Here is a 24509-nt window from a genome sequence, read left to right on the forward strand (position 1 = left end):
CTCTCCCGCTCTCTCACATTCTCTCTCTCGGGCTGTCACTCTCCCTTGGCCCCAGTGATGTACTGGGCAGTATGTACTACCCTCTGTAGTGCCTTGCGGTCGGAGGTCGAGCAGTTGCCTTTTCAGTCTCCTGAGGGGGAATAGGTTTTGTTGTGCCCTCTTCACGACTGTGTTGGTGTGCTTGGACCATGTTAGTTTGTTGGTGATGTGGACACCAAGGAACTTGAAGCTCTCAACCTGCTCCACTACAGCCCCGTTGATGAGAATGGGTGTGTGCTCGGTCCTCCTTTTCCTGTAGTCCACAATCATCTTCTTAGTAGTGATCACGTTGAGGGAGAGGTTATTGTCCTGGCACCACACGGCCAGGTCACTGATCTCCCTGTAGGCTGTCTCATTGTTGTCGGTGATCAGGCCTACCACTGTTGTCATCGGCAAACTTGATGATTGTGTTGGAGTCGTGCCTGGCCGTGCATTCATGAGTGAACAGGGAGTACAGGAGAGGACTGAGCACGCACCCCTGAGGGGCCCTGTGTTAAGGATCAGCGTGGCGGATGTGTTGTTACCTACACTTCCCACCTGGGGGCGGCCCATCAGGAAGTCCAGGATCCAGTTGCAGAGGGAGGTGTTTAGTCCCAGGGTCCTTAGCTTAGTGATGAGGTTTGAGGGCACTATGGTGTTGAACGCTGAGTTGTAGTCAATGAATATGATTCTCACATAGGTGTTCCTTTTGTCCAGGTGTGAATGGGTAGTGTGGAGTGCAATAGAGATTGCGTCATCTGTGGATCTATTGGGGCAGTATGCAAATTAGTTTGGGTCTATGGTTTCTGGGATAATGGTGTTGATGTGAGCCATGACCAGCCTTTCAAAGCACTTCATGACTACAGACGTGAGTACTCCTGGTCGGTAGTTTTTTAGGCAGGTTACCTTAGTGTTCTTTGGCACAGGGACTATAGTGGTCTGCTTGAAACATGTTGGTATTACAGACTCAGACAGGGAGAGGTTGAAAATGTCAGTAAAGACACTTGCCAGTTGGTCAGCGCATGCTTGGAGTACACGTCCTGGTAATCCATCTGGCCCTGCGGCCTTGTGAATGTTGACCTGTTTAAAGGTCTTACTCACATCGGCTGCGGAGTGTGATCACACAGTTGTCCGGAACAGCTGGTGCTCTCATGCATGTTTCATTGTTACTTGCCTCGAAGCGAGCATAGAAGTAATTTAGCTCGTCTGGTAGGCTTGTGTCACTGGGCAGCTCGCGGCTGTGCATCCCTTTGTATTCTGTAATAGTTTGCAAGCCCTGCCGCATCTAACGAGCGTCGGCGCAGTATAATTCTATCTTCGTCCTGTATTGATGCTTTGCCTGTTTGATGGTTCATCGGAGGGCATAGCGGGATTTCTTATAAGCTTCCGGGTTATAGTCCGCTGCTTGAAAGCGGCAGCTCTACCCTTTAGCTCAGTGTGGATGTTGCCTGTAATCCATGGCTTCTGGTTGGGGTATGTACGTACAGTTACTGTGGGGACGACGTCACCGATGCACTTATTGATGAAGCCAGTGACTGATGTGGTGTACTCCTCAATGGCATCGTAAGAATCCCGGAACATATTCCAGTCTGTGCTAGTTAAACAGTCCTGTAGCTTAACATCTGCTTCATCTGACCACGTGTTTATTGACCGAGTCACTGGTGCTTCCTGCTTTCATTTTTGCTAGTAAGCAGGAATCAGGAGGATAGAATTATGGTCATACTTGCCAAATGGAGGGCGAGGGACAGCTTTGTACGCTTCTCTGTGTTTCGAGTAAAGGTGGTCGAGAGTTTTTTTCCCCTCTGGTTGCACATTTAACATGCTGGTAGAAATGTAGAAATGCTGGTAGAAATAAAATTTTCCCTGCATTAAAGTCCACGACCACTAGGAACACCGCTTATGGATTAGTGTTTTCCTGTTTGCTTATGGTGGTATACAGCTCATTGAGTGCGGTCTTAGTGCCAGCATCGGTCTGTGTTGGTATGTAGACAGCTACGAAAAATACAGATGAAAACTCTCTAGGTAGATAGTGTGGTCTACAGCTTATCATGAGATACTCTACCTCAGGCGGGCAAAACCTTGAGACTTCCTTAGATATCGTGCACCAGCTGTTGTTTACAAATATGCATAGACCGCCGCCCCTTGTCAAAATGGCATGGTTGATTAAGAGCCCATGAAACGGCAGCCATCCTCTCCCACGCCATCTTAGGCATGCTTGTGTTCCGTCCAATGTGAAAAGGCACATTTGAATGAAACAAATCGTCCCTGAGGCGAGCGTTGGTTCATAGAATGACAGCCTTTGACTGTAGAGTCATCTGCTGCCATGTTGTCTCTCATTTGTGAGTGTGACGCTGTGACCGGTGTTTGTTACTCGTGTGTGTGTGTTGTGCGGGTGTTGCGTGTGCTCGTGCATGCATGCGTGCCAGGTAACTGTATGTAAGGACCAGTTTTTGTGTGGGTCCATTCCATTCACATAATTAAAAGCACCAGGCCATTAACACCCAGTCAGCCTCTGTCTCAGTTGGAGCTCAGGAACTCCTATGTTCTATAAATACAGGAGTTAACAGCAGTGCTGTGATCGGGTAGGAGCCTGGGAGGGGTGTGTGGGGTGGGCTGGGGCTGCGGTAGGAGCCTGGGAGGGGTGTGGGGGTGGGCTGGAGCTGGGGTAGGAGCTTGGGAGAGGTGTGGGGGTGGGCTGGGGCTGGAGTAGTGGACTAGGGTTGGAGGAGCTGGGGATGAAGGGCTGTGGTAGGAGGCTGAGGTGGTCGGGTGAGGTAGGAGCCTAGAAGTAGGGCTGGGGGTGAGACTGGGGCTTGGGAGGCAGGGCTTGGGGTGGTATAGGGAACATTAATAACTGCCTAATAAAAGCTTGGGCCAAGCAGGGCTTACCAATGACCTCCACTGTTTCCTAACATAAAGGGGGATATAATGAGAGTTTTGCTGCTCATTCTCAGTGTCCAGCCACGCATTGTTCTGTATCTTCCCTGGTACCGGGCAGTGTCTGTGTCCCAAATGTCACCCTATTCCCTATATAGTGCACTACTCTTGGCTAGGGCTCAATAGGGTTCAATAGGGCTCTGGTCAAAAGTAGTGCACTATAAGGAATAGGGTGTCATTTGAGACACAGCCTCTGTCTCCATCTCCCACGATAACACAGCCTCTGTCTCCATCTCCCACGATAACACAGCCTCTGTCTCCATCTCCCACGATTTCACAGCCTCTGTCTCTGAGACAGTTTAATGATGGATGGTAGGTCAGGAGTCAACAGTCAGCAGTGCTCATCTCATGGAAATAGAATGACTAGAGCAGGAAAAGTCCCTCTGACTTCCTCCCTCTGACTTCTGCCCAAGGTAGTTGGACAGTGCACTCATTGGGCATGCTTAACACGGCTGACATGGGCATGCTTAACACGGCTGACATGAGATTCTATTTCTATAGTCCGTCCATGGTACTGAGCCTTGTCACTGTTTTGTAAACGGGAAGTTTGGGAACCAAACCCATCAAATGATATTCAGTTATATTTGTGTTGTGCTTAATGTGACATTTCACAAAAAACTACTTCAATCATACAGTACAATGACTTCATAACTTATTCAATGACCAACAGTAAAGCAGATAAAGCATTTAGAAGACTGCATATATTGGTATTTTTACCTGTGCGTTACCAAAAACTTGACCAAGTAAGCTATAGTACTAAGAGGATAATTCAATAAAACTTTTAGTCAAGTTTCTAATTTGGGTCTTGATGATCATAGGGGCGGGCTGCAGTATTTTATCCCTCCCAATGGAGGAGGAAGCCCTGTAACCGGGTCTGTTTCTGGAGATTCATGTCCGGCTCCATCCACACTTTTCCCCTTTCCTGACATAACTCTCTCACTTTGCTAGGTAGCAGACAGCCGCCCCTTCACAGAGGATGTCAGTGTGTGAGTGTTTAAATGTGTGAGTGTTTAAGTGTGTGTGGGCTGATGTGTTAATCCAACCAGACAGAACTTCAGGCCTCCTATATGGCCTGAAAGAGGAAGGAGATGGGTGGATTGATGGAAAATCGGTGGATTGGTGGAAAATGAAACAATTCAAAAAATAGAGAGAGAGAGAGCACAACCACTGGGAAAGAGAGAGGGAAAGAAAGAGACCACCGGAGAAGAAAAGACCGTGAAGCCCTCATGAGGGGTTTGGTTCCAAGCTGGCAGACACTAGTTTGGGTAAAGAGCGACACTCCGGTCGGTCAGTGGTACCAGACAGCAACATGGAACCAAACCCCTCACCATCAGAGTCTCTAGCTCTTTAAAGGTTGAGTGAGTAAAGTTTAATGGACAGGAAAGATTAAAGAAAAGAGAGAAAGACATAAAGATGTGATTTTCCCATGTCCTTTTCCCAACAGTATTCTGTAATGAGGACGTGGGGTTTGATTATATGCAGAGCTTTTCGTTGTTTCCAAGTCCCGTGCCAAAATAAACACTTTCTCTATGGTTCTCTCAGGTCGTATGGTCTCACATTGGAAAGGATAGAGTACAGTACATGCAAATGCAATGCCAGTTGTTTAGTATATGTATTCAATTTACCCTCTTCACGCTACTGAGCCAATCCAAACCGAGCTGCGTTGAGCTGAAAGGACAATGAGTGGAGAACATATCAGAGCCAGTAAAGATGGGGTTGGCATGGTCTTCTGAAGCTCATATCCACTTCTGAAGCTTGGGTGGCACTGTTTTATAACCAGTCAGGTTCAGACTGATAGCACCTAGAGAGGACTTTATCTGATGTTAACATAATAGGGCTCTTTCCAGTGTTGTAGTACTCAGCATTTTGAGTGTCTCGGTCTCGTGTCAGATACATTTGTACTCGGTCTTGACTCGGACAGGAAGGACTCGTAATTTCTTCCCGAGACCAGCGGAGTAAAAAACTCCTAATTATCAGCTTTCATTTAACGAGCACATAAAACTGATTCGCCAGGCCAAATATATACACTCTTTTCTCGAAACATTAATATCTTAACAGTATTTATATCTATTCTAGAAATGTGTGCTCAGTGGCGAACCATTTGGACCTAGGACTTTAGTGTGTGACAGGTTCGTGATGCTCAAAGGACAGCAACTGTAATCTCACTTCTTAATCCCCACTGATGCGTATCAAAGTAGTGTAGTAGAGATATACGATTTATGTAGTACAATAGTGAAATGATGCACAAAGTGGACTACAAAATCGCAAAGCACGTGCAATATATGAATATGCGTGCAGCACACATAGCCTAGTTTCGGCAGAATATCGTCTGCAGGCAAGAAGAGTATGCAGCTCTCAACTGGTTTTGGCATGGATCAGCTCACAGAATGACGTCGGTGGCCGTTAGGTAGGAAAGGCGTTTCAACTGATGATATCTACCAGTAAATGCTAACTAAGGCAACAATGGGTATGCAAACCAGGTATTGAAAAAATTTAGTTTGAAGTCTTGGTTAGTAGGCTATTTGTGATGTGCCATTCAGTCATGTGCTGTTTGCGTTAGGGGTGTAGGCATGAGTTTGCCTGGTGGACACAGGCCCACCCACTGGGGAGCCAGGTCCTGCCCACCCAATCAGATTGAGCAAAAACAAAAAAATAATGCATTATTATCACAAAAAACACAGTTCCACTCACCAGATAATGATAATTTGAAACAACCCTTTCCTGCAGTCAAGGAACAAAAGCGCCCTCTTTGGCCTCATGGGTGGAATGTTATTAATATTTTTCATTATTTCATCATCCAATAACATTTTTTTTAAACAGATAAATCTGGTGTTTCTATGTCAAACAGTTTTGTTTTATTTCATTCTTCGGATATATTCAGTGCCTGTCAAAAGTTTGTACACACCTGCTCATTCCAGGGTTTTTCTTTATTTGTACTATTTTCTACATTGTATAATAATAGTGAAGACATCAAAACTATTAAATAACGTATAGAATAATGTAGTAACCAAAAAAGTGTTAAACAAACATATATTTGTATATATATTTTATATTTGAGATTCTTCATAGTAGCCACCCTTTGCCTTGATGACAGCTTTGCACACTCTTGGCATTCTCTTAACCAGCTTCATCTGGAATGCTTTTCCAACAGTCTTGAAGGAGTTCCCACATATGCTGAGCACTTGTTGGCTGCTTTTCCTTCACTCTGCGCTCCAACTCATCCCAAACCTATGGTGTCAATTTCACGCCATATGTATTACATTTAAAATAAAATTAATTGTGAATACAAGTCCTCAACTGGCAGCTTCATTAAATAGTACCTGCATAACACCAGTCTCAACGTCAACAGTGAAGACGCAACTCCGGGATACTGGCCTTCTAGGCAGAGTTCCTCTGTCCAGTGTCTGTGTTCTTTTGCCCGTCTTAACCTTTTCTTGAAGCTGCCAGTTGAGTACTTGTGAAGCGTCTGTTTCTCAAACTAGACACTCTAATGTACTTGTCCTCTTGCTCAGTTGTGCACAGGGGCATCCCACTCCTCTTTCTATTCTGGTTAGGGCCAGTTTGCCCTGTTCTAAGAAGGGAGTAGTACACAGCGCTGTATGAGATCTTCAGTTTCTTGGCAGTTTCTCGCATGGAATAGCCTTCATTTCTCAGAACAAATCAAATCAAATCAGATTTATTTATATAGCCCTTTGTACATCAGCTGATATCTCAAAGTGCTGTACAGAAACCCAGCCTAAAACCCCAAACAGCAAGCAATGCAGGTGTAGAAGCACCTGAAGAATAGACTGACGAATAGACTGACGAGTTTCAGAAGAACGTTCTTTGTTTCTAGCCATTTTGAGCCTGTAATCGAACCCACAAACGCTGATGCTCCAGATACTCAACTAGTCTAGGCGAGTTTTATTGCTTCTTTAATCAGAACAGCAGTTTTCAACTGTGCTAACATAATTGCAAAAGGGTTTTCTAATGATCAGTTAGCCTTTTAAAATTATAAACTTGGATTAGCTAACACAATGTGCCATTGGAACACAGGAGTGATGGTTGCTGTTAATGGGCCTCTGTACACCTATGTAGATATTCCATTAAAAATCTGCCGTTTCCAGCTATAATAGTCATTTACAACATTAACAATGTATTTCTGATCAATTTGATGTTATTTTAATGGACAAAAAATGTGCTTTTCTTTAAAAAACAAGGACATTTCTAAGTGACCATAAACTTTTGAATGGTATTGTATACATATATTTTGTTATATATAGTGAGGTGTATACTTGGTATTGAATCGGTCTCGCTTTAGGTCGTCTTGTCCACTGGCTCTTTCTCATAACAAACTGAGCATTCAAGATTTGGTTCTGGATCACGAAATTACATTGTGATTGAACTGCCATTTGGTTTCTCTTTGTGTCTCTACAGAAGGACGTGAAAGACATATTCACAGCCATCACCTTTGAGGTGGCCTACACCCTGGGGAAGCATGTGGTGAACGGTCACCTGGACAAAGACCTGCCTGCTCTTACACCTGTACTGCGCTGGAGGAAAGGAGACAAGATGGCAGCAAAGAATGAGGTAACAGGCTACAGCTGTTGTTGCCTATTATCTAGGTTGAATGAGGTAACAGGCTACAGCTGTTGTTGCCTATTTTCTAGGTTGAATGAGGTAACAGGCTACAGCTGTTGTTGCCTATTTTCTAGGTTGAATGAGGTAACAGGCTACAGCTGTTGTTGCCTATTATCTAGGTTGAATGAGGTAACAGGCTACAGCTGTTGTTGCCTATTATCTAGGTTGAATGAGGTAACAGGCTACAGCTGTTGTGTTGCCTATTATCTAGGTTGAATGAGGTAACAGGCTACATCTGTTGTTGCCTATTATCTAGGTTGAATGAGGTAACAGGCTACAGCTGTTGTTGCCTATTTTCTAGGTTGAATGAGGTAACAGGCTACAGCTGTTGTTGCCTATTTTCTAGGTTGAATGAGGTAACAGGCTACAGCTGTTGTTGCCTATTATCTAGGTTGAATGAGGTAACAGGCTACAGCTGTTGTTGCCTATTATCTAGGTTGAATGAGGTAACAGGCTACAGCTGTTGTGTTGCCTATTATCTAGGTTGAATGAGGTAACAGGCTACAGCTGTTGTTGCCTATTATCTAGGTTGAATGAGGTAACGGGCTACAGCTGTTGTGTTGCCTATTATCTAGGTTGAATGAGGTAACAGGCTACAGCTGTTGTGTTGCCTATTATCTAGGTTGAATGAGGTAACAGGCTACAGCTGTTGTTGCCTATTATCTAGGTTGAATGAGGTAACAGGCTACAGCTGTTGTGTTGCCTATTATCTAGGTTGAATGAGGTAACAGGCTACAGCTGTTGTTGCCTATTATCTAGGTTGAATGAGGTAACAGGCTACAGCTGTTGTGTTGCCTATTATCTAGGTTGAATGAGGTAACAGGCTACAGCTGTTGTGTTGCCTATTATCTAGGTTGAATGAGGTAACAGGCTACAGCTGTTGTGTTGCCTATTATCTAGGTTGAATGAGGTAACAGGCTACAGCTGTTGTGTTGCCTATTATCTAGGTTGAATGAGGTAACAGGCTACAGCTGTTGTGTTTCCTATTATCTAGGTTGAATGAGGTAACAGGCTACAGCTGTTGTGTTGCCTATTATCTAGGTTGAATGAGGTAACAGGCTACAGCTGTTGTTGCCTATTATCTAGGTTGAATGAGGTAACAGGCTACAGCTGTTGTTGCCTATTATCTAGGTTGAATGAGGTAACAGGCTACAGCTGTTGTTGCCTATTATCTAGGTTGAATGAGGTAACAGGCTACAGCTGTTGTGTTGCCTATTATCTAGGTTGAATGAGATAACAGGCTACAGCTGTTGTGTTGTCTGTTATCTAGGTTGAATGAGGTAACAGGCTACAGCTGTTGTGTTGCCTATTATCTAGGTTGAATGAGGTAACAGGCTACAGCTGTTGTGTTGCCTATTATCTAGGTTGAATGAGGTAACAGGCTACAGCTGTTGTGTTGCCTATTATCTATGTTGAATGAGGTAACAGGCTACAGCTGTTGTGTTGCCTATTATCTAGGTTGAATGAGGTAGCAGGCTACAGCTGTGGTGTTGCCTGTTATCTAGGTTGAATGAGGTACCAGGCTACAGCTGTTGTTGCCTATTATCTAGGTTGAATGAGGTAACAGGCTACAGCTATTGTGTTGCCTGTTATCTAGGTTGAATGAGGTAACAGGCTACAGCTGTTGTGTTGCCTATTATCTAGGTTGAATGAGGTAACAGGCTACAGCTGTTGTGTTGCCTATTATCTAGGTTGAATGAGGTAACAGGCTACAGCTGTTGTGTTGCCTATTATCTATGTTGAATGAGGTAACAGGCTACAGCTGTTGTGTTGCCTATTATCTATGTTGAATGAGGTAACAGGCTACAGCTGTTGTGTTGCCTAGTATCTAGGTTGAATGAGGTAACAGGCTACAGCTGTTGTGTTGCCTATTATCTAGGTTGAATGAGGTAACAGGCTACAGCTGTTGTGTTGTCTATTATCTAGGTTGAATGAGGTAACAGGCTACAGCTGTTGTGTTGCCTATTATCTAGGTTGAATGAGGTAACAGGCTACAGCTGTTGTGTTGCCTATTATCTAGGTTGAATGAGGTAACAGGCTACAGCTGTTGTGTTGCCTATTATCTAGGTTGAATGAGGTAACAGGCTACAGCTGTTGTGTTGCCTATTATCTAGGTTGAATGAGGTACCAGGCTACAGCTGTTGTTGCCTATTATCTAGGTTGAATGAGGTAACAGGCTACAGCTATTGTGTTGCCTGTTATCTAGGTTGAATGAGGTAACAGGCTACAGCTGTTGTGTTGCCTATTATCTAGGTTGAATGAGGTAACAGGCTACAGCTGTTGTGTTGCCTATTATCTAGGTTGAATGAGGTAAATGGCTACAGCTGTTGTGTTGCCTATTATCTAGGTTGAATGAGGTAACAGGCTATAGCTGTTGTTGCCTATTATCTAGGTTGAATGAGGTAACAGGCTACAGCTATTGTGTTGCCTGTTATCTAGGTTGAATGAGGTAACAGGCTACAGCTGTTGTGTTGCCTATTATCTAGGTTGAATGAGGTAACAGGCTATAGCTGTTGTTGCCTATTATCTAGGTTGAATGAGGTAACAGGCTACAGCTGTTGTGTTGCCTATTATCTAGGTTGAATGAGGTAACAGGCTACAGCTGTTGTGTTGCCTATTATCTAGGTTGAATGAGGTAACAGGCTATAGCTGTTGTTGCCTATTATCTAGGTTGAATGAGGTAACAGGCTACAGCTGTTGTGTTGCCTATTATCTAGGTTGAATGAGGTAACAGGCTATAGCTGTTGTTGCCTATTATCTAGGTTGAATGAGGTAACAGGCTACAGCTGTTGTGTTGCCTATTATCTAGGTTGAATGAGGTAACAGGCTACAGCTGCTGTTGTTGCCTATTATCTAGGTTGAATGAGGTAACAGGCTACAGCTGTTGTTGCCTATTATCTAGGTTGAATGAGGTAACAGGCTACAGCTGTTGTGTTGCCTATTATCTAGGTTGAATGAGGTAACAGGCTACAGCTGTTGTGTTGCCTATTATCTAGGTTGAATGAGGTAACAGGCTACAGCTGTTGTTGCCTATTATCTAGGTTGAATGAGGTAACAGGCTACAGCTGTTGTTGCCTATTATCTAGGTTGAATGAGGTAACAGGCTACAGCTGTTGTGTTGCCTATTATCTAGGTTGAATGAGGTAACAGGCTACAGCTGTTGTGTTGCCTATTATCTAGGTTGAATGAGGTAACAGGCTACAGCTGTTGTGTTGCCTATTATCTATGTTGAATGAGGTAACAGGCTACAGCTGTTGTGTTGCCTATTATCTAGGTTGAATGAGGTAACAGGCTACAGCTGTTGTGTTGCCTATTATCTAGGTTGAATGAGGTAACAGGCTACAGCTGTTGTGTTGCCTATTATCTAGGTTGAATGAGGTAACAGGCTACAGCTGTTGTGTTGTCTATTATCTAGGTTGAATGAGGTACCAGGCTACAGCTGTTGTTGCCTATTATCTAGGTTGAATGAGGTAACAGGCTACAGCTATTGTGTTGCCTGTTATCTAGGTTGAATGAGGTAACAGGCTACAGCTGTTGTTGCCTATTATCTAGGTTGAATGAGGTAACAGGCTACAGCTGTTGTGTTGCCTATTATCTAGGTTGAATGAGGTAACAGGCTATAGCTGTTGTTGCCTATTATCTAGGTTGAATGAGGTAACAGGCTTCAGCTGTTGTGTTGCCTATTATCTAGGTTGAATGAGGTAACAGGCTATAGCTGTTGTTGCCTATTATCTAGGTTGAATGAGGTAACAGGCTACAGCTGTTGTGTTGCCTATTATCTAGGTTGAATGAGGTAACAGGCTACAGCTGTTGTGTTGCCTACAGTCCAAGTCGGAAGTTTACATACACCTTAGCCAAATACATTTCAACTCAGTTTTCACAATTCCTGACATTTAATCCAAGTAAAAACTCCCTGTTTTAGGTCAGTTAAGATCCCAAATTTATTTTAAGAATGTGAAATGTCAGAAAATTAGTAGAGAGAATGATTTATTTCAGATTGTATTTCTTTCATCACATTCCCAGTGGGTCAGAAGTTTACATACACTCAATTAGTATTGGGTAGGACTTCCTTTAAATTGTTTAACTTGGGTCAAACGTTTCAGGTAGCCTTCCACAAGCTTCCCAAAATAAGTTGGGTGAATTTTGGCCCATTCCTTCTGACAGAGCTGGTGTAACTGAGTCAGATTTGTATGCCAAATTTTCTATGGGATTGAGGTCAGGGCTTTGTGATGGCGACTCCACTACCTTGACTTTGTTGTCCTTAAGCCATTTTGCCACAACGTTGGAAGTATGCTTGGGGTCATTGTCCATTTGGAAGACCCATTTGCGACCAAGCTTTAACTTCCTGACTGATGTCTTGAAATGTTGCTTCAATATATCCACATAATTTTCCTCCCTCATGATGCCATCTATGTTGTGAAGTGCACCAGTCCCTCCTGCAGCAAAGCACACCCACAACATGTTGCTGCCCCCGTGCTTCAAGGCTGGGATGGTGTTCTTCGGCTTGCAAGCGTCCCCCTTTTTCCTCCAAACATAACGATGGTCATTATGGCCAAACAGTTCAATTTTTGTTTCATCAGACCAGAGGACATTTCTCCAAAAAGTTCGATCATGGTCCCCATGTGCAGTTACAAACCGTAGTCTGGCTTTTTTATGGCAGTTTTGTAGCAGTGGCTTCTTCCTTGCTGAGCGGCCTTTCAGGTTATGTCGATTATAGGACTTGTTTTACTGTGGATATAGATACTTTTGTACCTGTTTCCTCCAGCATCTTCACAAGGTCCTTTGCTGTTGTTCTGGGATTGATTTGCACGTTGCACACCAAAGTACGTTCATCTCTAGGAGACAGAACGCGTCTCCTTCCTTAGCGGTATGATGGCTGCATGATCCCATGGTGTTTATACTTGCGTACTATTGTTTGTACAGATGAACGTGGTACCTTCAGGCGTTTGGAAATTGCTCCCAAGGATGAACCAGACTTGTGGAGGTCTACAATTTTTTTCTGAGGTCTTGGCTGATTTCTTTTGATTTTCCCATGATGTCAAGCAAAGAGGCACTGAGTTTGAAAGTAGGCCTTGAATTACGTCCACAGGTACATCTCCAATTGACTCAAATGATGTCAATTAGCCTATCAGAAGCTTCCAAAGCCATGACATCATTTTCTGGATGTTTCCAAGCTGTTTAAAGGCACAGTCAACTTAGTGTATGTAAACTTCTGACCCACTGGAATTGTGATACAGTGAATTATAAGTTATCTGTCTGTTAACAATTGTTGGAAAAATAACTTGTGTCAGGCACAAAGTAGATGTCCTAACCGACTTGCCAAGACTACAGTTTGTTAACAAGAAATTTGTGGAGTGTTTGAAAAACTAGTTTCAATGACTCCAACTTAAGTGTATGTAAACTTCCGACTTCAACTGTATATATAGGTTGAATGAGGTAACAGGCTACAGCTGTTGTTTTGCCTATATGTAGGTTGAAATCTTCTCACACAACATACTATAGTGACAACACCTTGCGACCATGCTAAGAGTTTTGGTGTAACGGCTAAGCTGTGTGGTTGACAGTCGCTGGATCCAGGTTCGAGTCCTGGTCTGATTTACCCCCGAATTCCGGCAGTACTCTCTACCGAGAGTCAATCAGAGTTGAAAGTAAATTATTTAGAATCAGGGACTGATACATACAGTATATTTAGTTCCGATCAATTTCCTTTAAGTTTTATAAATATTTTAGGAATCGACCCTCTAACACTGGTACCTGAAAGCAAAGTCTCTTCTTCCTCTGTGTTAGCAGAGGAATGTCTAGAAATGACCTCAAAGAAATAACCTCAGATTATCGTTATGAGGTGGTTTCGGTTACCACCTGGTGTTACCACCTGGTGTTACCACCGTGTTTTCTTTCCTTGAGTGGAATTTGGAAGATTGATCAATTTTGTTATTTTTCGATTACCGGTACCTTTCGTTTCCTCTTCTAGACATGGTTTGAGAGGAACTGCCTGTCTGATGACTGTGCTGCTGACCTGAGACTCCATGGGAAACTGCTGCTTTCTGGGTAAAAAAACACACTCACACACACACACTGTCTGTTCCTCTGTTTGACCACTCACTTGGTTTATATCATATATATTCGTGTGTATGTTTTGGACGTGTTTAACTATACTTGTCAGGACCATAAGTCAGCCACAAGAATAGTAAATGAGATCAACTGGGGACATTTTGTTGGTCCCCACAAAGTCAAATGCTATTTCTACAGGGTTTAGGGTTATGGTTAGAATTAGGGTTAGGAGCTAGGGTTAGATTAAGGGTTAAGGTTAGGTTTTCAGGTTAAGGTTAGGGTACGGGTTAGGATAGGGGTTAAACTTGTGTCCCCACAAGTTTAGTTGTAGATTGTGTGTGCCAGCACGCGTTCTCTTCTGGCCTCTGCTCACCACTCTGCTATGAAAGGAGACTGAGGTCATGCTGTACACACTGAGGTGTGGGTGTGGTCAGTGGAACTATGATGCGTGCTCATTGGCTCTCGTTGTCATTGGAAGCCATCCATGCTTTCTCCATATTTAGTGAGGGAGGTCCTTTTCCTCTTGTTGTATGAATCATTGGCAGTGTGGACTTTTGGAAACCAATAGCTGTTGTAATTCAGTGGTTCAGTGGTATTACTACTAGTATAACAGCTTAGTTATATATTACTAGTGTCTTTTGCTTGTGTGTGGAGTGAAAATCTCTCATATAACTCCATTGTAGTTCTCATAATAACTTATAACTGAGAGTAATACCTTTAGAAAAGAAAGAAAGCTTCTTCTGAATGACCATAATATTCTCTACCAGGCTCCATATCCGTCCCCCTCTAGTCTTGGCAAGCGTGAGGAATGTACGGAACGTCTCACAATCTTTTAACTGATTCTGTCCCTATCAAATAAAAGTAATTATTCCATTCCTGCGTCTAGGCTCCACGTGCGGTCCCATCTGGCCCTAGGAGGAGTGAGGAACGTCTCTCTGAACGTGACCCTCTCCAACGCAGGGGACGATGCCTACGACACCAACATCTACTTCACCTTCTCCAGAGATGTCTTCTATATCAACTACTGGCAGAAGGTTGGTTGTTGTTCTATTGTTGTTGTAAGTGGGGGCTGTTGTGTGAAAGGTTTCATTGATTGGTTGTTCTGTCTTTTCATTCTGCTGTTGTCTCTTCATCACTATTGTTGTGCATGTTTGTTTACATGTTGAAATGTCGGTTGTTTACATTTTAGGACTCATGTCTAGTGTTTCTTTGGTTAGGGGTTGTTGCGGTGATGTTTTGAAATAAATACGTTTTGGGAAAGTTGAATTAACAGTTGATCAATGGTTACTGTAGGAAATGGAAGATTCCAGCAATCAGGAGGGAATAACCAGAAAGGGAACCCTACAACTGGGTATCCCACAACTGAAAATTCTTTAAAATCTCTGAATTTTGGCTAAGTTTCCAGAATTATGCAACTCTAACAAGAGCACAAGACCTAACTAAAATATTCCTCATTCAACAACACCATTCGCTGAGGCTATGTTTCAACAACACCATTCACTTAGGCTATGTTTCAACAACACCATTTGCTGAGGCTATATTTCAACAGCACCATTCGCTGAGGCTATATTTCAACAACACCATTCGCTGAGGCTATATTTCAACAACACCATTTGCTGAGGCTATGTTTCAACAACACCATTCACTGAGGCTATGTTTCAACAACACCATTTGCTGAGGCTATATTTCAACAACACCATTTGCTGAGGCTATATTTCAACAACACCATTCACTGAGGCTATGTTTCAACAACACCATTCGCTGAGGCTGTTTCAACAACACCATTCGCTGAGTCTATGTTTCAAGAACACCATTCACTGAGGCTGTTTCAACAACACCATTCACTGAGGCTATATTTCAACAACACCATTCACTGAGGCTATATTTCAACAACACCATTTGCTGAGGCTATATTTCAACAGCACCATTCGCTGAGGCTATATTTCAACAACACCATTCGCTGAGGCTATATTTCAACAACACCATTTGCTGAGGCTATGTTTCAACAACACCATTCACTGAGGCTATGTTTCAACAACACCATTTGCTGAGGCTATATTTCAACAACACCATTTGCTGAGGCTATATTTCAACAACACCATTCACTGAGGCTATGTTTCAACAACACCATTCGCTGAGGCTGTTTCAACAACACCATTCGCTGAGTCTATGTTTCAAGAACACCATTCACTGAGGCTGTTTCAACAACACCATTCACTGAGGCTATATTTCAACAACACCATTCACTGAGGCTATATTTCAACAACACCATTCACTGAGGCTATATTTCAACAACACCATTCACTGAGGCTATGTTTCAACAACACCATTCACTGAGGCTATGTTTCAACAACACCATTCGCTGAGGCTATATTTCAACAACACCATTCGCTGAGGCTATGTTTCAACAACACCATTCACTGAGGCTATGTTTCAACAACACCATTCACTGAGGCTATATTTCAACAACACCATTCACTGAGGCTATATTTCAACAACACCATTCACTGAGGCTATATTTCAACAACACCATTTGCTGAGGCTATATTTCAACAACACCATTTGCTGAGGCTGTTTCAACAACACCATTCACTGAGGCTATGTTTCAACAACACCATTCACTGAGGCTGTTTCAACAACACCATTCACTGAGGCTATATTTCAACAACACCATTCACTGAGGCTATGTTTCAACAACACCATTTGCTGAGGCTATGTTTCAACAACACCATTCGCTGAGGCTATGTTTCAACAACACCATTCGCTGAGGCTGTTTCAACAACACCATTCGCTGAGGCTATATTTCAACAACACCATTTGCTGAGGCTATATTTCAACAACATCATTCACTGAGGCTATGTTTCAACAACACCATTCACTGAGGCTATGTTTCAACAACACCATTCACTGAGGCTATGTTTCAACAACACCATTCGCTGAGGCTATATTTCAACAACACCATTCACTGAGGCTATATTTCAACAACACCATTCGCTGAGGCTATATTTCAACAACACCATTCACTGAGGCTATGTTTCAACAACACCATTCGCTGAGGCTATATTTCAACAACACCATTTGCTGAGGCTATGTTTCAACAACACCATTCGCTGAGGCTATGTTTCAACAACACCATTCGCTGAGGCTGTTTCAACAACACCATTCACTGAGGCTATGTTTCAACAACACCATTCGCTGAGGCTATATTTCAACAACACCATTCACTGAGGCTATGTTTCAACAACACCATTCACTGAGGCTATGTTTCAACAACACCATTCACTGAGGCTATATTTCAACAACACCATTCACTGAGGCTATATTTCAACAACACCATTTGCTGAGGCTATATTTCAACAACACCATTCACTGAGGCTATGTTTCAACAACACCATTCGCTGAGGCTATATTTCAACAACACCATTCACTGAGGCTATGTTTCAACAACACCATTCGCTGAGGCTATATTTCAACAACACCATTCACTGAGGCTATATTTCAACAACACCATTTGCTGAGGATATATTTCAACAACACCATTCGCTGAGGCTGTTTCAACAACACCATTCACTGAGGCTATGTTTCAACAACACCATTCACTGAGGCTGTTTCAACAACACCATTCACTGAGGCTATATTTCAACAACACCATTTGCTGAGGCTATGTTTCAACAACACCATTCACTGAGGCTATGTTTCAACAACACCATTCGCTGAGGCTATGTTTCAACAACACCATTCGCTGAGGCTATGTTTCAACAACACCATTCGCTGAGGCTGTTTCAACAACACCATTCGCTGAGGCTATATTTCAACAACACCATTTGCTGAGGCTATATTTCAACAACATCATTCACTGAGGCTATGTTTCAACAACACCATTCGCTGAGGCTATATTTCAACAACACCATTTGCTGAGGCTATGTTTCAACAACACCATTCACTGAGGCTATGTTTCAACAACACCATTCGCTGAGGCTATATTTCAACAACACCATTTGCTGAGGCTATGTTTCAACAACACCATTCACTGAGGCTATGTTTCAACAACACCATTCGCTGAGGCTGTCTCAACAACACCATTCACTGAGGCTATGTTTCAACAACACCATTCACTGAGGCTTTGTTTCAACAACACCATTCGCTGAGGCTATGTTTCAACAACACCATTCGCTGAGGCTATGTTTCAACAACACCATTCACTGAGGCTATATTTCAACAACACCATTCACTGAGGCTATATTTCAACAAGACCATTCACTGAGGCTATATTTCAACAACACCATTCACTGAGGCTGTTTCAACAACACCATTCGCTGAGTCTATGTTTCAAGAACACCATTCACTGAGGCTGTTTCAACAACACCATTCACTGAGGCTATATTTCAACAACACCATTCGCTGAGGCTGTTTCAACAACACCATTCGCTGAGGCTATATTTCAACAACACCATTTGCTGAGGCTATGTTTCAACAACACCATTCGCTGAGGCTGTTTCAACAACACCATTTGCTGAGGCTATAGCTGTGTTCGAATACCCATACTAACATAACGTATGCTACATACTTAATGAGTATATGCTACATACTATATACTATTCGTTGATTTTAGTATATTGTAAACAAACGGTATCCTATCAGCTGAGCGTCCTAGTGCTTCACCTGTCTACCGGAAGTTGATGCTGTTATGCAACCTCTTGCCTGCTTGTTAGCATAACAAATTACTAGCTAGACATTATACAACTTTGGGTGTGTTCTTAAATTCAATTTGGAGTGCCGGAGTGCCCTTAGACTGCACTCTGGGTGTAGCGTTTCGCTCTTGGAGCGCTGAGAGCGCAAACTGGACACTCTGGCTGGATTAGGGTTGATTCAAGTATTCTGACCTTACAACGACAGTCAAGCACCCAAGCTGGTTGGCTGACGTTGTCTAGCTTGCTAGCTTCTTCCAGACACAAATGAGAGAACACCTCACTCTGACCATTTTACTCGCCCTAGCAGAGCTGGTTATCCAGAGCGTTGTTGACTGTAACTGTGCTGCTGGCAACAATTGAATTACGTTTTTTTGCCAATGTTTACTGACACCGGCCATATTCAACCGGTGTTGAGCATTCGTCAATTCATCAGTTATGCTGCGCTCTGGTACACTCAGAAGAGAGCACTCTGAAATCAGAGTAAATAGCCAGAGCGAATTTACGAAAGCACCCAAAAGTAATTTAAGAACACAAAACAACTATACTACTTAGCTAAGCTACTTAGCTTAGCTAAGCTAAGTAGTTCATGGCCAACTAATGTTAGGTAGCTAGCTAACATACCGGTACATACTGCTGTAATGATACGCTATGTGGTTCGTACGGATTGTGTTGCTAACAAATTGTCAGCCAACATAACGTGTAAGGTAACTTATTTGAAAAGTCATTACTTTATTACATTGCTCAACATTTTCTTCACATTTGTCATAATTAGTTAAAGCAATGAATTTGTGTCCGCTCTCGTTGGACTTCCGCCATTTTCTCCAAATCTGAAAACGATGTGAAGCCATGCCCATTTTTGGAAGAATTGCATTATGGGCCCTAAAAGCACGGAGCTAATGTCCACTGCTTGTATACTTCGCCTTTTGGCAAATGTAGTACGACATCTGGAAACTTTTGGCATGCTAACTATATCCATACTATGACCAATAAGCATACTATATACTCAATTTATATCACAAATAGTATGGTTAGTGCGGTATTTATGAGTATTCGAACACAGCTTATACGTTATGACGTGAAACGTATTTAATACAGTATTTTCCAGCATTCATAGTCTATCTGATTGTGAACCTCCACATTTAAGCGCAGACTTTTCCCCCGAAACTGTAAATGTGTTTCCCAGAAGAGGGGGAGGGCATTGGCTCTAGGCTAGAGGTTAGGTTAGTGTGCTGTCTTTCTGTCTGCTCTCTGTCAATTGTTGTTACATAACAGCAGACAGACCTAGTCAGACCTGAGTAAGATGCCATGTTTCTCTAGCCAATGCTTACTCTACACCAATCCAATTACTTTTAATTCCATGATGGGGAGTGTGAAACTGTATGAAAGGGAAGTGTGCACATGTATGGAAGGGAAGTGTGCACGTGAATGGAAGGTGAGTGGAGAATGGGGACACAGACTCAGTTTTTGTAAGGCCAGCAGAACAGACCTAATCATACCGGAGAGAGATGCCATGTCAGTCAAAACTTAGGAAAGAGGGAGGGCGGGAGGGAGGAAGAAGAATGGACATTGAATATAAATTCAATCTAATATGCACAATAATATTTGACCTAAATATTGCAAAAATAATATTTTAAGGGTTTTCGTTTCACCTGGCTAATTGAATGAACTATTAACTTCAGGTTTAGTATTGGTTTACCTCCTGTAAGAGACTCTTTCTTTGTCTGGAAAGCTAATAGGTTGAGGTAGTCTGTTTAAGTGTGTAGTATACAGTATGCTAATATGGGTATTCGAACACAGCTTATGTTTCCTACAGTCATCAGACTAAGGCTGTTGCTGGGTGTGAGACTCCTGCAGACCTGGGTTTAAATACTATTTGAATTTATCTAAAATACTTTATAATATATAATGTATATTAGCTTTACTTGATTGAGCTTGCCTGTTGCAATGGATCCAATGGAACAGTCCAGAAAGTGCAAACCCCACCCACCTGGCACTCCAGGCAAAGTATTTTAAATATTTCAAATAATATTTGAACGCAGGTCTGGCTGTGAGAGACTCCTGTGTCCTCTTTTTTAATATTGTTCCCTTCCTGTCTGTGACTTCCTGGTCCCGCTGATCCCTCTACCTATCAGCTTCTTAAACAAAAATTCTCTCAACCTAGCAGCTTCTTAAAAGCAGTGAATTTGTATCCGCTCTCGTTGTACTTCGGCTGCATATTTTCCGCCATTTTCTTGAAATCTGAAAATGATGTGAAGCCACGCCCATTTCCTGAAGAATTGCCCTAAAGTACGGAAATAGTGTCCTCTGCGTGTATACTTCATATTTTGGCGAATTTAGTACGACATCCGGGAACTTTTGGGTTACTAACTATATACATACTATGACCAATAAGCATACCATATACTCAATTCACATCACAAATAGTACGGTTAGTATGAGTATTCGAACACAGCTATTGACTTTTGTAATTACTTCTGCCTGCTGGTAGAATTCAGAGGTGTTTATGTGACCTCTCTCTGCTCTGCTAAGGTTCTGTTAGGGTCAGCTCCCGCTCCTCCTCTGAGGCTCTTTCTCACTCTGTGTGTGCCTGTGTGTGTGGAGCTGAGTGTGAACTCCCGTTCCCCCTGATTTTAAGAGCGGTGGTCTGGTTATCTCTCTGTTGTTCTTGCAACCAGAGCCGTCTGAAAACCAGGGAGGTGAATTAGTTTCAGAAGCTCATCTCACTCCTCAGAGTGGGGTTGGCACTTTTATGACTATTCTCTTGGTTCCATTGCACCAGGCAAGCACAATTAAGCCCAGCGGAAGTATTATAAATTGTTTCAAATAGTATTTGAACGTAGGTCTGTCGTCACACTGCCACACACAGCCGCACAGGAGCCTGGGTTATGAGGTGGAGGTGGGTGGTGGGCTTATTTGTACTTTTTTGTGGGAGCACAGGGTTTATGTTTTGGAATCTTATGTTCATCATGACAGGTCCGGGGTTTGTGATATTCAGAACCTCTGCTACAGGCTGTTGTGGTAAAGTAAGAAGTTAACAAACACCTATAGCAGAGGGCCTGGCTATAAACATTGTGTGGGACCACGCTGGTGTGGTACTAGTTTGAGGACATGTAACCAGAGCAGTGTTGTGATTTTAGAGAACCATTTCTGCCAAGTCCTGCTGTGGCAAGCTCATATCAAAGTCTAAATACGGAAAGTTGGGGCATTTTTTAACTGAACTAAAGACACAGAAGAAAACACTCAAGCCTTAGCCAATTAGAGTCTTTGGCATGGATTTTAAACATGTATTTATTTAACCTTTATTTAACTAGGCAAGTCAGTTGAGAACAAATTCTTATTTACAATGATGGCCGACCAAAAGGCAAAAGGCCTCCTGCGGTGACGGGGGCTGGGATTAAACATCTAAAACAAAATAAAAATATAGGACAAAACACACATCGTGACAAGAGAGACACCACAACATTACATTAACAGAGACCTAAAACTACAAAATAGCATGGTGGCAACACATGGCAACACAACATGGTAGCAACACAACATGGCAGCAGCACAACATGGTAGCAGCACAAAACATGGTACCAACATTATTGGGCACAGACAACAGCACAATTGGCAAGAAGGTAGAGACAACAATACATCACGCACAGCAGCCACAACTGTCAGTAAGAGTGTCCATGATTGTGTCTTTAAATGAAGAGTTAAAACTGTCCAGTTTGAGTGTTTGTTGCATCTCGTTCCAGTCGCTAGCTGCAGCAAACTGAAAAGAGAAGCGACTCAGGGATATGTGTGGTTTGGGGAATACAATAATGAGAAAGACATGGGGGAAAACACCAGTGAAAGATTGAGAGAGAGAGATGAACAAACAGACAGTAGTCCTAGTCTCCCCACAGAGAAAGGAAAGCCACGTCTGCTCTGTTCTCTCTCAAGGCCCTGCCAGGGGGGTGACGGGGAAACAGGCTGACCCCGCCCCCCCTCTCTGAATTCAATTCAAAGTGCATTATTGGCATGGGAAACATATGTTTACATTGCCAAAGCAAGTGAAATAAACAGATAAATATAGGTTGTATTTACGGTGTTGTTTGTGCTCCACTGGATGCCCTTTTGTCATGGCAACGGGCCACACATCTTGCTGCTCTGATTGCACATTGTGGTATTTCGCCTAACATATACAGGAGTTTATCAATGTTGGATTTGTTTTCAAATTACATTTACATTACATTTAAGTCATTTAGCAGACGCTCTTATCCAGAGCGACTTACAAATTGGTGCATTCACCTAATGATATCCAGTGGAACAACCACTTTACAATAGTGCATCTAAATCTTTTAAGGGGGGGGGGGGGGGGGGGGGTTAGAAGGATTACTTTATCCTATCCTAGGTATTCCTTAAAGAGGTGGGGTTTCAGGTGTCTCCGGAAGGTGGTGATTGACTCCGCTGACCTGGCGTCGTGAGGGAGTTTGTTCCACCATTGGGGTGCCAGAGCAGCGAACAGTTTTGACTGGGCTGAGCGGGAACTGTACTTCCTCAGAGGTAGGGAGGCGAGCAGGCCAGAGGTGGATGAACGCAGTGCCCTTGTTTGGGTGTAGGGCCTGATCAGAGCCTGAAGGTACGGAGTGCCCGTTCCCTCACAGCTCCGTAGGCAAGCACCATGGTCTTGTAGCGGATGCGAGCTTCAACTGGAAGCCAGTGGAGAGAGCGGAGGAGCGGGGTGACGTGAGAGAACTTGGGAAGGTTGAACACCAGACGGGCTGCGGCGTTCTGGATGAGTTGTAGGGGTTTAATGGCACAGGCAGGGAGCCCAGCCAACAGTGAGTTGCAGTAATCCAGACGGGAGATGACAAGTGCCTGGATTAGGACCTGCGCCGCTTCCTGTGTGAGGCAGGGTCGTACTCTGTGAATGTTGTAGAGCATGAACCTACAGGAACGGGCCACCGCCTTGATGTTAGTTGAGAACGACAGGGTGTTGTCCAGGATCACGCCAAGGTTCTTAGTGCTCTGGGAGGAGGACACAATGGAGTTGTCAACCGTGATGGCGAGATCATGGAACGGGCAGTCCTTCCCCGGGAGGAAGAGCAGCTCCGTCTTGCCGAGGTTCAGCTTGAGGTGGTGATCCGTCATCCACACTGATATGTCTGCCAGACATGCAGAGATGCGATTCGCCACCTGGTTATCAGAAGGGGGAAAGGAGAAGATGAATTGTGTGTCGTCTGCATAGCAATGATAGGAGAGACCATGTGAGGATATGACAGAGCCAAGTGACTTGGTGTATAGCGAGAATAGGAGAGGGCCTAGAACAGAGCCCTGGGGGACACCAGTGGTGAGAGCACGTGGTGCGGAGACAGATTCTCGCCACGCCACCTGGTAGGAGCGACCTGTCAGGTAGGACGCAATCCAAGCGTGGGCCGCGCCGGAGATGCCCAACTCGGAGAGGGTGGAGAGGAGGATCTGATGGTTCACAGTATCAAAGGCAGCCGATAGGTCTAGAAGGATGAGAGCAGAGGAGAGAGAGTTAGCTTTAGCAGTGCGGAGCGCCTCCGTGACACAGAGAAGAGCAGTCTCAGTTGAATGACTAGTCTTGAAACCTGACTGATTTGGATCAAGAAGGTCATTCTGAGAGAGATAGCAGGAGAGCTGGCCAAGGACGGCACGTTCAAGAGTTTTGGAGAGAAAAGAAAGAAGGGATACTGGTCTGTAGTTGTTGACATCGGAGGGATCGAGTGTAGGTTTTTTCAGAAGGGGTGCAACTCTCGCTCTCTTGAAGACGGAAGGGACGTAGCCAGCGGTCAAGGATGAGTTGATGAGCGAGGTGAGGTAAGGGAGAAGGTCTCCGGAAATGGTCTGGAGAAGAGAGGAGGGGATAGGGTCAAGCGGGCAGGTTGTTGGGCGGCCGGCCGTCACAAGACGCGAGATTTCATCTGGAGAGAGAGGAGAGAAAGAGGTCAAAGCACAGGGTAGGGCAGTGTGAGCAGAACCAGCGGTGTCGTTTGACTTAGCAAACGAGGATCGGATGTCGTCGACCTTCTTTTCAAAATGGTTGACGAAGTCATCCGCAGAGAGGGAGGAGGGGGGGGGGAGGGGGAGGAGGATTCAGGAGGGAGGAGAAGGTGGCAAAGAGCTTCCTAGGGTTAGAGGCAGATGCTTGGAATTTAGAGTGGTAGAAAGTGGCTTTAGCAGCAGAGACAGAAGAGGAAA

General features: G+C 43.7%; 1 protein-coding gene across 1 annotated transcript in view; it reads left to right on the plus strand.

Annotated features, from left to right (window-relative positions):
• LOC120046866 (integrin alpha-9-like) overlaps positions 1-24509 on the plus strand; it is a 165730-nt gene that overhangs the window by 101324 nt on the left and 39897 nt on the right. The window contains exons 16-18 of the mRNA XM_038992441.1: positions 7372-7524; positions 13547-13623; positions 14513-14660. Coding sequence (XP_038848369.1) covers positions 7372-7524; positions 13547-13623; positions 14513-14660 — 378 coding nt within the window. The remainder of the gene's footprint in view (positions 1-7371; positions 7525-13546; positions 13624-14512; positions 14661-24509) is intronic.

The sequence above is a fragment of the Salvelinus namaycush genome, chromosome 4, assembly GCF_016432855.1.
Source record: "Salvelinus namaycush isolate Seneca chromosome 4, SaNama_1.0, whole genome shotgun sequence".
Taxonomy (NCBI): domain Eukaryota; kingdom Metazoa; phylum Chordata; class Actinopteri; order Salmoniformes; family Salmonidae; genus Salvelinus; species Salvelinus namaycush.